Genomic DNA, 13,489 nt, shown 5'->3' with positions numbered 1-13,489 from the left:
CTCTCTACATCCTGTGAGTCATCTTGAAGAAATTAAATCTTGTGTTCTCTTGGTATTTTTATGCCTTGGGGTTAAAGCATCAATTAAGCTATATTCAACCATATTCTCATTAACAAAATGTTCATTTTAAAAGTTTCTTTTCTAAATGGTGTATTTTCTGTTGTGTAGTCATCAGTGACGTCAGCAGAGAGCAGTGTGGAGCTCCATCAGAGCCCAGCGTCTCCTGCACCAGCACCTGATCAACAGAGCGTCTGATCGAGCACACGAGCAGCACAGACAGGCTTTACCGGCAAAGATCAACACAGACTTGGAGCTTTTACTAAGTACGTACATAAATCAATAGCTTATCTACTGATCTGAAGGATGTGATGCGAGCGCAAAAGCTTCTCCTGTAGCTGTGCAAGCCTGATTTCAGATGTGCATAGATTATGTAGCTGGTGCAATACCTCTATACTCACGTGCAGCCACACATTTCTAAATCTTGCATTTCTGACTTTATTTCTTACAACTGCACGTTTATAATGCAATGCTATCTTTTTAACTTGCAATTGCGAGTTTTCATCTTGCAGTTCTGAGAAAAAAAGTCGCGATTACCTTGTTTTATGTTTTATTCAGTGGTGGAAACGGGCTTCCATAGAAAAGTGACCCATATTTTTCTGCAGCAAACATGCACTTGTAAATGTGAACCGGTGGTTCGACAAGAAGCTAATGCTAAAGCATTATAAAAATCAAAACAATTAATACACTAAGATGTTATTAAAAATAATTGATAATTGCTTAAAATAATATAGTAATTGATACTTTCGAGTCATTGCTTTCCTTAAAAATGGTTTAAAGTTTGAAATGTGAAATAAAACTTTTTTGTGAAAATATCTGAACAGTAAATCATGCTTTTTACAGTCATTTTATTGTTTTTATTTTAATATTACCATAGACATTGCCCATCCCACTTATATGGTATTCATTTTGTGCAAGTCTAAAAAAATCCTAAATTGGATTTGAAAAATCCTTTAGATACCCTTATAATTCCATGTGCATCTTTAAATGAATATTCCTCTTTGTAGTTATACCAAACCCAAAAACTATTGAGTAAAAAAAAACGTTTTAAAAATCCTTATCCAGTAGATCATGAACAACTGGAAATATTATGGAGCATCTGGATATTATTGTGTAAACAGAGAACCACCAATCTACAATCACTTTAGATGCGCCGTCGCTGAAGGATGCCAGAGCGGAGGATGTGAATCTGTTCCTGAGCCGCTCCTGCCCTGTGGCCACACGCGCCCGTCAATCCCACAATGCCTTGATGCAGAGCATGCGTCTCCCGTGGTGGAGGATGCTTGGAGAGGAGTTCTCCAGCCCAGAGGAGCCTCCCAGGAAAGACTATGACATGGACATTGAGTCACTGTATCTAGGCGGCAACTAACAGATGATGAAACTCAGACTTTATTTGCAATATATTTTTCATATCAATATGAAAGAATGGTACATTTAAACAGGTTTTATAGCACGTTAGGGCTTCCAATGTGATTTAAGAGCAATATGATTACAAGTAACAGAACAAATACAGTGAAGCTGGAGTCCTTTACCTACATTAATACGAAAACATTCTTTTATGTCCTCAAACAGAATGTTTTAGCCTATATGTTAAATGTTTCTTATTAAAGGAACAGCAAAAACCAAAAGATATTTTGAAGAATATTGGTACACCATTGGATGAGAAAAAAACCCCAGACTTTTCTTTAAAATTTAGAATGACTTGAGGGCAAGTATTTTTCAACTTTTTGGGTGAACTGTCCTTTAAAAAAAATGGCACAACAATACAAGTACTGGCTTGTACATACATTCTTGTCTTTTTTAAAATGATTATTAAACATGTCAGGTACATTGTGCACTAGCAGTCAGGTTCAAGACTATTGTAGTCACTTTTCGCATAATATTAAGTGCTAGTTATTTTACTGATTTTTAGGTCTTTGGGTTCAAATCTCACCTGTGGATTTTTTTTTTACTTTCTATTTTTAAAAATACAATTCTTAATTAACATTCTTAAAATATGAGTTGTCATTGCAGACCAAAAATAAGGGCCAATATGAAAATATAAGAGAAATAGAAAATGAAAATATAAATTCAGAACATTTTCTTGGTCTTTTCTGAAGCTGTTTAGACACGGTGAATGTGACTGTTTAGGTGTGTGTGTGTGTGTGTGTGTGTGTGAGAAAGAGTCTGCTGCATGCCCATAGTGGCCTAAACATGCCAAGGCCCCATTCACTGGACAGCCGTCATTATTTTTTACACTCATGTGAAAACAACAGAGTGGTCCACTCCACCAGTACGATTAAAATAACATTTTCAAGAGCGGAAAAATATGATGGGGGAATAATTGTCTTCTCTTTATGCAGCGTTTTAAAACTGCGGCTAAGTGAGACCTGCTTTTGGAGGAAGCAGAGCTGTGTGTAGCTGTGTGAATGCAACTGTAATGTGTTTGTGTTTCTGCCTATGAAAGTGTGAATGCAATGAATGTGTGTGTGTGTAAGAGAGAGACAGAAAAAGAGATTGTGAATGAATGTGTTTGCTGTTGTGGAGGTAAAAAGTCCAGGTAAGAGCGAAATCACTGTGCCTGCCAAAACACTGCCTTGTTCTACAAGCCAAAGTGGTTTAATTGATTAACTAACCATTTATTCTGGGGCCTAATTGTAGAGTTTTACCACAGTTGTAGTTGTATTAAGAGTCACTCCAGTCAGATGTTCCATGTGCAGATAACAGCTTTGAACTTTTGAACAGACTACAAATGTACAAAAAACGGACTGTGAATAGAAATAAGAATATAAGATAAAGAAACGAGTTTCTGTTACATGTACAACACCCTTCAAAAGTTTGGGGTCAGTATGTTTTTTTAAACAAAATCAATACTTGTGATAGTAACAGCATTTATAAATCCTGAAAAAATATATCACCATTTCCATGAAAAATTCAATTGGGTTTTCAACATTGATGATAATCAGAAATGTTTCTTGAGCAGCAAATCAGCATATTAGGATGATTTCTGAAGGATCACGTGACACTGAATAATATCTGGAGTAATGATGCTGAAAATCCAGCTTTACCATCACAGGACTAAATTCGATTTTCAATTACATTACAATAGAAAGCAATTAAAATTATATTTCACAATATACAGCTAATAAATGCAGCCTTGGTTTACATAAACTAAAAATCGAAAATATTTAAAATAATCTTACCGACCCCTTACTTTTGAACGCTAATGTACATTTATATTTACAGGACAGACGATTTTATGCAAATCAATTTTTTTAAATCACTATGTGTGTTCTCTGGGAATTGAACCCACCACCTCTGTGCTGCTGTTAGATGATCATTGACTTTGACGACAACATTCACACAAAAGCTGTGCTCAGATCCATTGCAATGACTTGTAATATACAATATTACGACAAGTTTACAACACACTGAATGCAAAAAAAGTTTCCCTTTTTCTACCAAAAAAGTTGGACCTGTCACAAATCACCATTTGTGATCTTATGGACTATGCTTCTTCGTTTCTTACAGAGACCATTTGTCTTTCTTTTAGGATCCTTAGAATTCCAGTCTGGCAGAACCCTTTGAAAATTTGGTAGGTGCCTCAATTATCCTACTGTTTACTCCAGGGAAATAAAGTACATCAACGTTTTTCTTACGATGGGGTTACTGGAGGAACTCCTGACAGTAGAGTTCCTACAGGAGTTTTTAATTCCAACAAAGCTATTAAGCATAGATTCAGAAAAATGGCGGATGGCATCATTTGGGACAGGACCATTGATATGTCAGAACCAGCTGTACACTTATAATCTTCAAAGATCATGTACACCTCTTTCTTGACAAATAAATGAGAACACTTAAAATGAGTGGGTGGAGACAGAAGGCCAGCTCACCCCGCCTGCCCTAATGTGATTGGCTTGATCTACACCACCCTCAGAGCTGGTTGGTCCGTGGCCGTGCAGTAAAGAGCAGGGTGATGTTGTTGAGGTGGAGCCTCCATCTGCGGGCTCCTCCTGGCTGTGTGTAGCGCTCACAATGCCCCCTGGAGGACTGGATGATACAGTACAACTGCTCACAGTCCACAGGCATGGATACTGACTGAAAATCACATAAGCTTATTTACATCACCTTATTGTTGGAAATATTGTCATATTGTGCAAGACTTAAAAGCCGGGTTTCTCTCTGACCTGCTGGCTCCAGGTGAGCTTGGAGCAGGTTGCATAGACAGCATCGCAGCAGGACCAGGAGGAGACATACCTGTCCATCCCTCGGGACCAGGGAACATCTGCACAGCACCTTGACTCAGATTCTTAGATAGAGACACTTCAAGGAAAAATGAGAAAACTGAAGTGAGTTAAAGAACTTTTGGTGCTCGAGTATGGATCCCCATACTTTTATTATACAGAAATTAATGACGGGTACATTTTTATACATTTCTCCTTTTGTTTTACACAGGAGGAGGAAAGTCATACAAGTTTGAAACATGTGATTTAGATATTTATAATTATTCCCTTAATACAGGGGTTCCAATTTTTTTGTCAGCCAAGCCCTTTGAACATAAAAGATTTGAGAAAAAAGATTTTAAAATAATATTTCAGAAATTTATAGACACATTTGTATATTTATGGTTCAATGATGACTGTTAATGGTTGCATGACATGAAAGTAAACAAAATATTTTTTTAGTGTTTTTATTTTATTGTTTTATTTGATAATAATAATAATAAAAATAATTATTTATTAGTTTAAACTAAAAAATATATATATACAACTTATACAGTAATATATTACTGTTGTAAATTACAATTGTGCTGCAAAGTAGAAAAAAATATTATTTGATAATTATAACAATAATTTTATTTTACTCTGCAAGTTACAATGATCCTTATGTTTTAAATTCTTCTATTTCAAATTTTGAAATCCTCAAGCTTTAATTTTGGTGAAATACTGGTGAAATGCAGTAAACTTCTATCCACTAAAATGTTGGAAATTATGCAAACGTGAATATAAAAGAGAATCCAGTGCACACTGCGTTCACAAATGCACATGCACACTCACAGCACATGCAGAAATAGAGTTTGTGAAAAGCAGCCTTTACCGTGAACCAAAAATTCAGTTTTATTAATTAGCTTTTCATCAGCATACAAACCCCCTGCATATCCTTCTTGAGCCCCCATTTGGGAAACCCTGTCTTTATACAAAAAAGCACGATTGTCTGTAATTATAGACATGATTAAACTGCACTCTGTTAAATCACCTGAGTTATGGCCACGTTGGTGATGATGGTGGGGCAGGTAGGGCGAAGGGTACGGGGCAGCTCGGTGCCCGTGCAGGCCTGGGTAGTGTTTGTACTCATGGTGGGGAGTAAGCGGTAAACCTCCTGGGTACGGAAAGTTACCACCACTAGCAGAACACAGAGTGTCTGGATTTGATATGAACCATCCGCCTGCAGCCAACAAATAGACACCAGTATGATTCACATTACATAATGCTGTAAATATTTCTTAAGTCTATAAATCAGACAAAAATTATTATGTAAACGGAAAACAGGAAAATGAATGACTAACAGTGTGGTATGCCCATATGCTGGTTTTCAGCTGGAGGTTCCAGATGATTCTTAGGATGGCTCCTATGGAGAGAACAAGCTTCATGCATGAGACAAATACAGAACTCAAATACAGAACTAATATATCATAATGGTTAATAATACACAAAGTAATCACATACACTATTGTTCAAGTTTGGGATTGGTAAGATTTTTTCATGTTTTTTCAAAGAAGTCTTTTATGCTCATGTAACAAGTTTACAGCATCATTAATCCAGTTTTCAGTCTCACAAGATCCTTCAGAAATCATGCTAACATGCTGATTTGCTGCTCAGGAAACATTTCTTACTGTTATTTGTTGAAAACAGCTGTGTTGCTTATTTTTGTGAAAACTGATACATTTTTCTTTCACAGAATTATAAGTGAAGTGAAGTGACACTGCCAAGTATGGTGACCCATACTCGGAATTCGTGCTCTGCATTTAACCCATCCAACGTGCACACACACAGCAGTGAACACACACACACCATGAACACACACCCGGAGCAGTGGGCAGCCATTTATGCTGCGGCGCCCAGGGAGCAGTTGGGGGTTCGGTGCCTTGCTCAAGGGCACCTCAGTCGTGGTATTGAGGGTGGAGAGAGCGCTGGACATTCACTCCCCCCACCTACAATCCCTGCCGGCCCGAGACTCGAACCCGCAACCTTTGGATTACGAGTCCGACTCTCTAACCATTAGGCCACTACTTCCCCTTTTTTGGAATTCTTTGATGAATAGAAAAGTTCAATAGAACAGCATTCATTAGAAACTGTTTTTTTTTTTGTAGTAACAATCCAAATATCTTTACTGTCATTGTTTTTAATGCATGTATGCATTAATGTAAGTATTAAAAATACTGACTACTGAACTGTTTTTGACTTTTTTCCACTATTTCTACAATTTTTAGGCAAATCATGTGACACCTGTCAGGTTTGTATTGCATCCTTTCACAGGTAAATGTTTCATAATCTCTCTTATACTTTTACTCCTATCAAGACATATCACTTTTAATTTCATCACATACATTTTCTTATAATTTCATTAAATTTAGTATTCATATTTCACTGATGTATGGCTGTTCTGGATTGTGCTGGAAAAACATTTTCTGTAATTCATATTCATATTCATATATATATATATATTAGTTAAATAGGAAAGTTTTATATCAAAATAGTATTTGTAGTATTCTTTTAATTTCTGTTCATTTAAATAAAAAAAAATAGTAGAAAAATTAGAATCTTTCTTTTTCCAATGGTCATGAATATAATGTAATAATGCAAAATATGATGTTCCTAAAATATGCAATAATTATATGCGCATATTATATCATTTTCACTATGCAAAATATAATTTATTTGGTCATACTTTAATAAGGACCAATTCTCATTATTAACTACAGCATTAGCCTCAATAAACTATTCATTTGCTATTTATTAATAATGGTTAGTAAGGTAGTTGTTAAATTTAGGCATGGGGTTGGATTAAGGGATGTAAAATATGGTCATTCAGAATAAGGCACTGATGTGTGCTTTATAAGTATTAATAAACAGCCAATATGCTAGTAATATGTATGCTGTTAAGCAAGTTAACAGTGAGAAACGGTCCCTTAAACTAAAGTTGGGGGGGTTAAACATGTTCATGAGATTCACCCGCTACTAGTTTAAATTTACACTGTACAGTCTACCTTGAGTAGTTTTTCAGAGGAGTGCTGCACCTCTGATCTGGTGAAGTTATGACAACATTTACTGGAGTATAATAATTCAGCGCTCATTCCACCAACATTATTGTGTAATATCTCACACATTCTTCACTGTAGCCGCTCAAAATCTCTCACTCTCACTTCACACTGCCTCTCCAACAAGCTCCTTTACTCACACACTCACTCGATTCAAAGCATAAACGTTTAATAATTGGCCGCTAATCATGGCTGATTTCGCACAGTCATGCTAGCTTGACTAGCACTAATGCCCGCTATGATATTATTAGGAGTTGAAATACGCATTGTTAACTCAATGAGAAAACTTATCTTCTGACACTGACTGTGTTTGTTGTTTAAAATGTCATTTAAATAAATTGTACCTTTCCTTTGCATCAAGGAAGGCTTTGGCAAACGGATTGTACTTTATCTTCAGTGCAGTTATCTGTGAAAAGAAGAAGAGGATTGTGAGGATAAAATCTCTCATCAACTATTTTATAGTCGTCATATTTTGGATTTAGCAAAACATAAGCAAGCATTATTTTAAGGGTATAGTTCACCATTAAAAAACACTTCTGTCATATTTACATTTAGTCATTTAGTAGGTGCTTTTATCCAAAGCGACTTACAAATGAGGACATTAGAAGCAATCAAAACCAACAAAAGAGCAACAACATGCAATATGACTTCAGAAGACTTTTATATAGGCTACTGTAGAGCACAAGTTGTATAGACTACTTTTAGGAGCTTGATTATTCACTTTCATTGCATGGGCAAGAGCAGCAACAACAACACTTGTCAAGGTCTACAGTAGTAAGAAATGTGACCTGTTTTTGGATTGACAATCACAGAATGAATAAATCATATTATTTTCATTTTTGGGTAAACTATCTCTTTAGACTTGTTTAACCTAAATGTTTTGTGAAGATGCTCGAACCTCTTCATTCTGGTAGGCCGTTACAGCGATGAACTGAGTGTCTTTGAAAGAGATGTTGGTTACCATCCTGTGGCTGCCTCCTACACGAACAATGTGAATCTGAGGCTCGTACTTATGGAGAGAATTCAGCATGATCTGGATCAGGAGGAGAGAAAAGGAAAGTAAGAATTTTTTTTACAGAAGATTATTTTTTTACAGAAGATATATAAACATACCAACTTTAAAAATCCAGGTTCATACTGTACTAGTATATATTTTAAAATGAATTCTGTGAATTTAAAATGAGGTTTCAAACAGGATGCAAAACTGCAAAGAGGTTTTGAATTTAAAGAAGAAATGAAGAAATCCTTAATATTTTATTCAACTGTTGTAAATGGCAATAATAGTACATTTCTTTTTCAGTAATGAGTTACCCATAAATCCACAAACATTACAGTAATTATATATCATGTATTTTACATATATGTGCTTTTAATATATTTTAAAATGTAATTATTCCTGTGATGGTAAAGCTGAATTCTCAGCATCATTACTCCAGTCTTTAGTGTCACATGATCCTTCAGAAATTATTCTAATATGCTGATTTGATGCTCAAGAAACATTTTATTAGATTAAAATTTGAATGCCAATTATAGTTTAATGTCTAATTTTTTTTAACTTCTTTGTATAAAGTTACCTGACATAAATGGTGGCTATTTTGCAGTGCTGTATGACAAAATTAAAACTCTTTTGATGGCTGTGTTAATTGTTTTGACAGTACTGAACTTGGAAAGTTCACCCAATAATGAAAATCTGTTACCATTAACTTATCCTCAAGTTGTTCCAAACCTGTATGCCTTCACACAAATGCTGAACACAAAAGGAGGATATTCTGAAGAATGTTGGTAACTAAACAGTTGACGGTAGCCATTGACTTCCATAGTATTTTTTCCATACAATGGAAGTCAATGGCTACCATCAACTCTTTGGATACCATCATTCTTTAAAATATCTTCAACAGCTGAAAGAACATCATATAGGTTTTGGACAACTTGAGAGTGAGTAAATGATGACAGGATTTTAATTTTTGGGTGAACTATCCTACTAAGATTAGAAGAACTGTAGACTATTTTATCAATACGTAATTATTTATGTCATAAAACAGTGGGATTAGAACTCTGTCATAACATTCCAAGTCATCAGCTGAAAATTCGGACAGTATCATCATACTGTATATTGTTCGGTCTTCACATTTAGATACTACATTGTCTTTGTTTCTGTGTGAAAAAATTCTTCGGATGACTGCAGTGACCACATCAAGCACGAATAAATCTATGAACCGAATTCTGAGAACGAGACGGATGGAACGAGAGAGAAAAGCAGCATTTTTTTTTAAACTCTAATTGGTAGATTACAATGACTGATGAGGGGCAGGTACTCATCTGCATGGCTACAGGGGACATAAAGGGCTTTGTGTGCTTTTCTCTCCCCGCTGCCTTTTTTAATATGTTGCCTTTTTGAACATCTAAGGACTGATGGCTAAATTAATTTTGCATAGAAAAAACAGAGGTAATTACCATAATGTACAACTAACCACAGCAATTATTTCATTTAGAGCTGGTTCTCTCTCATCGTCCTCTCCGTTGCCAGCTCTGTGTTTAAAAACCCTGGTAAATAGGGAACAGACAGGAATAGAGGAGAAGAGAATGGGGTGGCGGGGAGGGAGCAGGGGAGGGGTCATGTAAATACCAATAATAATTTGGTGGCGGAGTCATACTCGAATGGAGCGGGCTGGAGCACCTCGCAGCGGCCCCGCTGAAAGCCAGGATGGCTAGCTGAAGTAGACCACTCTCTGTCTGAACGGCAGGAAGTGCATTAAATGAGAAAAGTGGCAATTAAGAGCTGTTTATTCCTGTTTACATGCAGTCCCTGCTGAACAAAGGGGCTCCATAGGTGAAGTGGATGCAGAGGAGCGCGCTAATTGTATAAATGCACACTTGAAATTTCCCCGTGGCAGCACACAGGGTGATTAAAGGCAGGCCAAGACTCCTAAAAGCTACAGAAGCCGGTATGGACACACAAGAGCCCTGAGAGGCTACTCAAGATTACCGAACGGGTCATGTACGGCTTTACACACCTGCACAACATGAGCGTTACATGTGCATGATGTGCAGGGGGCCTTTGTTTTCTCAGACTTTTTACAGGGAACGATTTAGTTGAGGAATCGGCCGAAGACAGTACAGTGGGAACTTATGTGTGTCTTGTATGTGTCAGCATGTCAGCACCTGACCGCCTCCGTTGAGTTTGTTGGTGAGTTTGACTTTGTTGAAGGACACCGGGGCCTTCATCCAGTGGGCACCGAAGTTGGGAGAGTCGGGGTGGATGTAGACGCAGCTGTGACTGTGAGGCTCAGGTTTGCCCGCAGGGACCCACTCGCCATTCACGTACTTCCAGCGGTGCCCGTCTGCAGGGCTGAAGTCCAACAGGAACGAATACATGGCGTTGGGATCCAGACCCGTCACGCTGACCTTCAGGACTGGAAACATCCTCCTACAACAGACAGAATAATGCTCACTGGATCTCCAAAAAATGCTTTTTCAAAGCTGTAAATAAACAACGGTTATTGGAATTTATATACAAGGAAATACTATTTCAGTCTTTCTACTTCAAAATTTACCATTTAATTCAACATGTTGTTTCTTGGTAATTATTTGTGAAACTTACCAGGAATTTCTGAGTAAAAAGCATTTCTGAACCAGTTGTACTCTCTTAAAATAGAGATTCTTTATTGGTGTTGATGGTTCCATCAAGACCAATCAATAAAAAAGATTCTTTCACACAAATATAATGCTTCAGAAAGGGGTTTTCAAAGCGATGTCACAGAAGAACCATTTTTAACATTTCAGTGAACAGTTCTTAAAAAGAACCACATTTTTTCTTATTATTGTGAACAACATTTTAATAATCTATAAAGGACCTTTTGTGGAATAGAAAGGTTCTGTGGATGTTAAAGGTTCTTCGTGAAACCATCAATGCCAATAAAGAACCTTTATTTTTAAGGGTGTTCTTCAGATTATTACAATGTTAGTTACACTAAATGGTGCACTGAAAGGTTCTTTGGGGAACCCAAAACAGTTCTTCTACACCATTGCTGCTACAAAACAAAAACACAAGACATTTTTAAAAGTATCTTATAAGAAAGTATCTTATAAGTGTAGAAACAAACTGTTGAAACATCTTATGCTTTCTTTAATAATTTTTTTTGTCCATACAATGAAAGTCAAAGGTTTCCAATGTTGTTTTGGACTCAACTGACATGGATTTCCGCATGAAGAAGAATCAAAGTCATACAGGTTTGGGATGACATGAGGATGAGTAAATGATGACAGAATTTACATTTCTGGGAGAACTCTCTCTTTAAGACACAAAATCTTATTCAATCTGTCCAAAAGCTGTCACACACTCATACATGATTAAAAAAGTTATCCCCAACAATGATTCACGCTGCCTGCCAAAACTCTACAAGCACGAACTTCATGAGAGGTTGGACGCTAGTCATTTTCCACTTTTTTTCCCCCATGATTATTTTTTATGGATGAGAACAAGTTTAAGAGGGGCTGCAAATGGAAGGACACCCACCTGCAGAGCTGACCCGTAACTACTCAATGAGTTGGTCAAGTCACCCTTCAGCTCGATAACACCACAACAAGCCTTTTCAATTAAATTAATCTGCCTGTTCCAAAAAAACACCACCATGTGCCAATACCAACAACACAAAATAATAAACCTGCCTAGGGATGACAAGGCATTTTAATAGAAGAACAGATAGATTACGGGACCACATAGTTAGATTTTATTAATGAGAACACTTCTAAAAAATGAACACTAAATCTACAACTGACAAATTAATAAACATTTTCATAAGGATTAGGATTAGACTGACAAAATTGTTTTTAAAGTTAAGATTCAAACTATCACATTGACATTTTTCTGTTCTCTCAAGAAACAATATTACAGTCCGTTTTATGTTTACACTGACCCCTAAAAGTTAAGATACCTATAACATTTAAAAATGCTTGAATGTCATTGCATTGGCACCTGCAAACATTGTTGTTTTCCATGACAAACTTTGTCATTTTTAAAAGACCAAATTGAAGTAGGTTTTTTTTGTGTGTGTGTGTGTGTGTGTGTGTGTGTGTAGAATAAATATATTTTTTCACTTAAAACCTAATAATGATCTTTTGTGGAACGTTTTGCTTTAAGTGTTTATCTTGCTTTAAAATAAATGTCACTTGATTTGATATTTTGTTAAATAATGCAAACACATTATAACGAATCATAGCCTATACATAGCGTCAGTGTCCAAATACTTTTTGGGGTTGAAAAATAATCTAAAAAAAAAAAAAAAAAAAGTCTTTAAGACGCGAATATAATTTCTTTATACTAATTACAAAAAACCCCCCCAAAAAAACCCGCATAAAACAATTTTCGGACAAAACACGAATTAAATACCATAGAATTATAACCATAAGTTCTTTAAACAATAAGAACTTGTGATCTACTTGTGAAAAATAAATCGCGAATCTGTTTTCTAGCAGCTTCCATGCAAAACAAATGTATTAATTAAAACATTAAAAATTAAATATTTAACACCACTGCTTTATCAAAAGACTTTTACAACTTTGGCATCAGGTTCATGGTGGCTCACCTGCCGTTCTTGGTCACAATCATCTCATTGGTCACTTCTTTGAATTTCCTCCAGAGTTCGGAATCTTCCAGGGTGACTTTGAGCTGTTTCTCAGTGGGGTCTCCCTTCTCTCGGCCGGCCTGTAACTCGCTCTCCACGACGCTCAGCAGTCTGGTGATGCAGCAGTCGTTGCTGCCCCGAGCACCGGTCACCTCTCCGCCGCCGTCGCTCCTCAGCTCTTCCTCCACCTTCATGAGTGACGGGAAAATCTCACACGCGCTTGACAAGTAGCCTACAAAAGAACTGGACTTTAACTTTAGCTCTCTAGAATTTATCAGGAGATTTAGACGTAACGGTGTGCCTAACACAACTTTTGGGTGGCTTCAATGATAAAAGAAAACGACTCTCTTTAATATACTGGCAGTGTGTATGTTCGATCTGTACCTTCAGCTCTCTGCGACCACCTGTTCTTATGACCGGAGCAAAACCTGCAGTCACGTGGGCTTCTCCGATTAAGTGATTCATTCACAACACATTGTTTTCAGTTCAAACCCCATTTTAATGTTCTACA

The 13,489-nt window shown here is 36.7% G+C and overlaps 1 protein-coding gene across 1 annotated transcript; it reads right to left on the bottom strand.

Moving 5' to 3' along the window:
• Positions 1-1,430: 1,430 nt before the first annotated feature.
• LOC306878751 (T-box transcription factor TBX19-like) lies at positions 1,431-13,406 on the bottom strand. The gene is made up of 8 exons (XM_079431264.1): positions 12,940-13,406; positions 10,517-10,781; positions 8,253-8,387; positions 7,699-7,760; positions 5,603-5,664; positions 5,293-5,481; positions 4,224-4,359; positions 1,431-4,134 (listed from the first exon to the last, which is right to left on the bottom strand). Exons 1-8 carry the CDS (start codon positions 13,170-13,172, stop codon positions 3,894-3,896), a joined length of 1,323 nt encoding a protein of 440 aa, XP_079287390.1. The 5' UTR covers positions 13,173-13,406; the 3' UTR covers positions 1,431-3,893.
• Positions 13,407-13,489: the final 83 nt, after the last annotated feature.

Source organism: Barbus barbus, assembly GCF_936440315.1.
Source record: "Barbus barbus genome assembly, chromosome: 13".
Classification (NCBI taxonomy): domain Eukaryota; kingdom Metazoa; phylum Chordata; class Actinopteri; order Cypriniformes; family Cyprinidae; genus Barbus; species Barbus barbus.
This window is presented reverse-complemented; position numbering and strand designations above follow the sequence as displayed.

Excerpts from the sequence above, each read along its gene's own strand:
- LOC306878751 (XM_079431264.1), bottom strand. The coding sequence starts at position 13,172 with ATGAAGGTGGAGGAAGAGCTGAGGAGCGACGGCGGCGGAGAGGTGACC. Across the intron at positions 5,665-7,698 it reads TTCCTTGATGCAAAGGAAAG|GAGCCATCCTAAGAATCATC; the intron begins GTACAATTTATT and ends TTCTCTCCATAG. Across the intron at positions 5,482-5,602 it reads GCATATGGGCATACCACACT|GCGGATGGTTCATATCAAAT; the intron begins GTTAGTCATTCA and ends TGTTGGCTGCAG.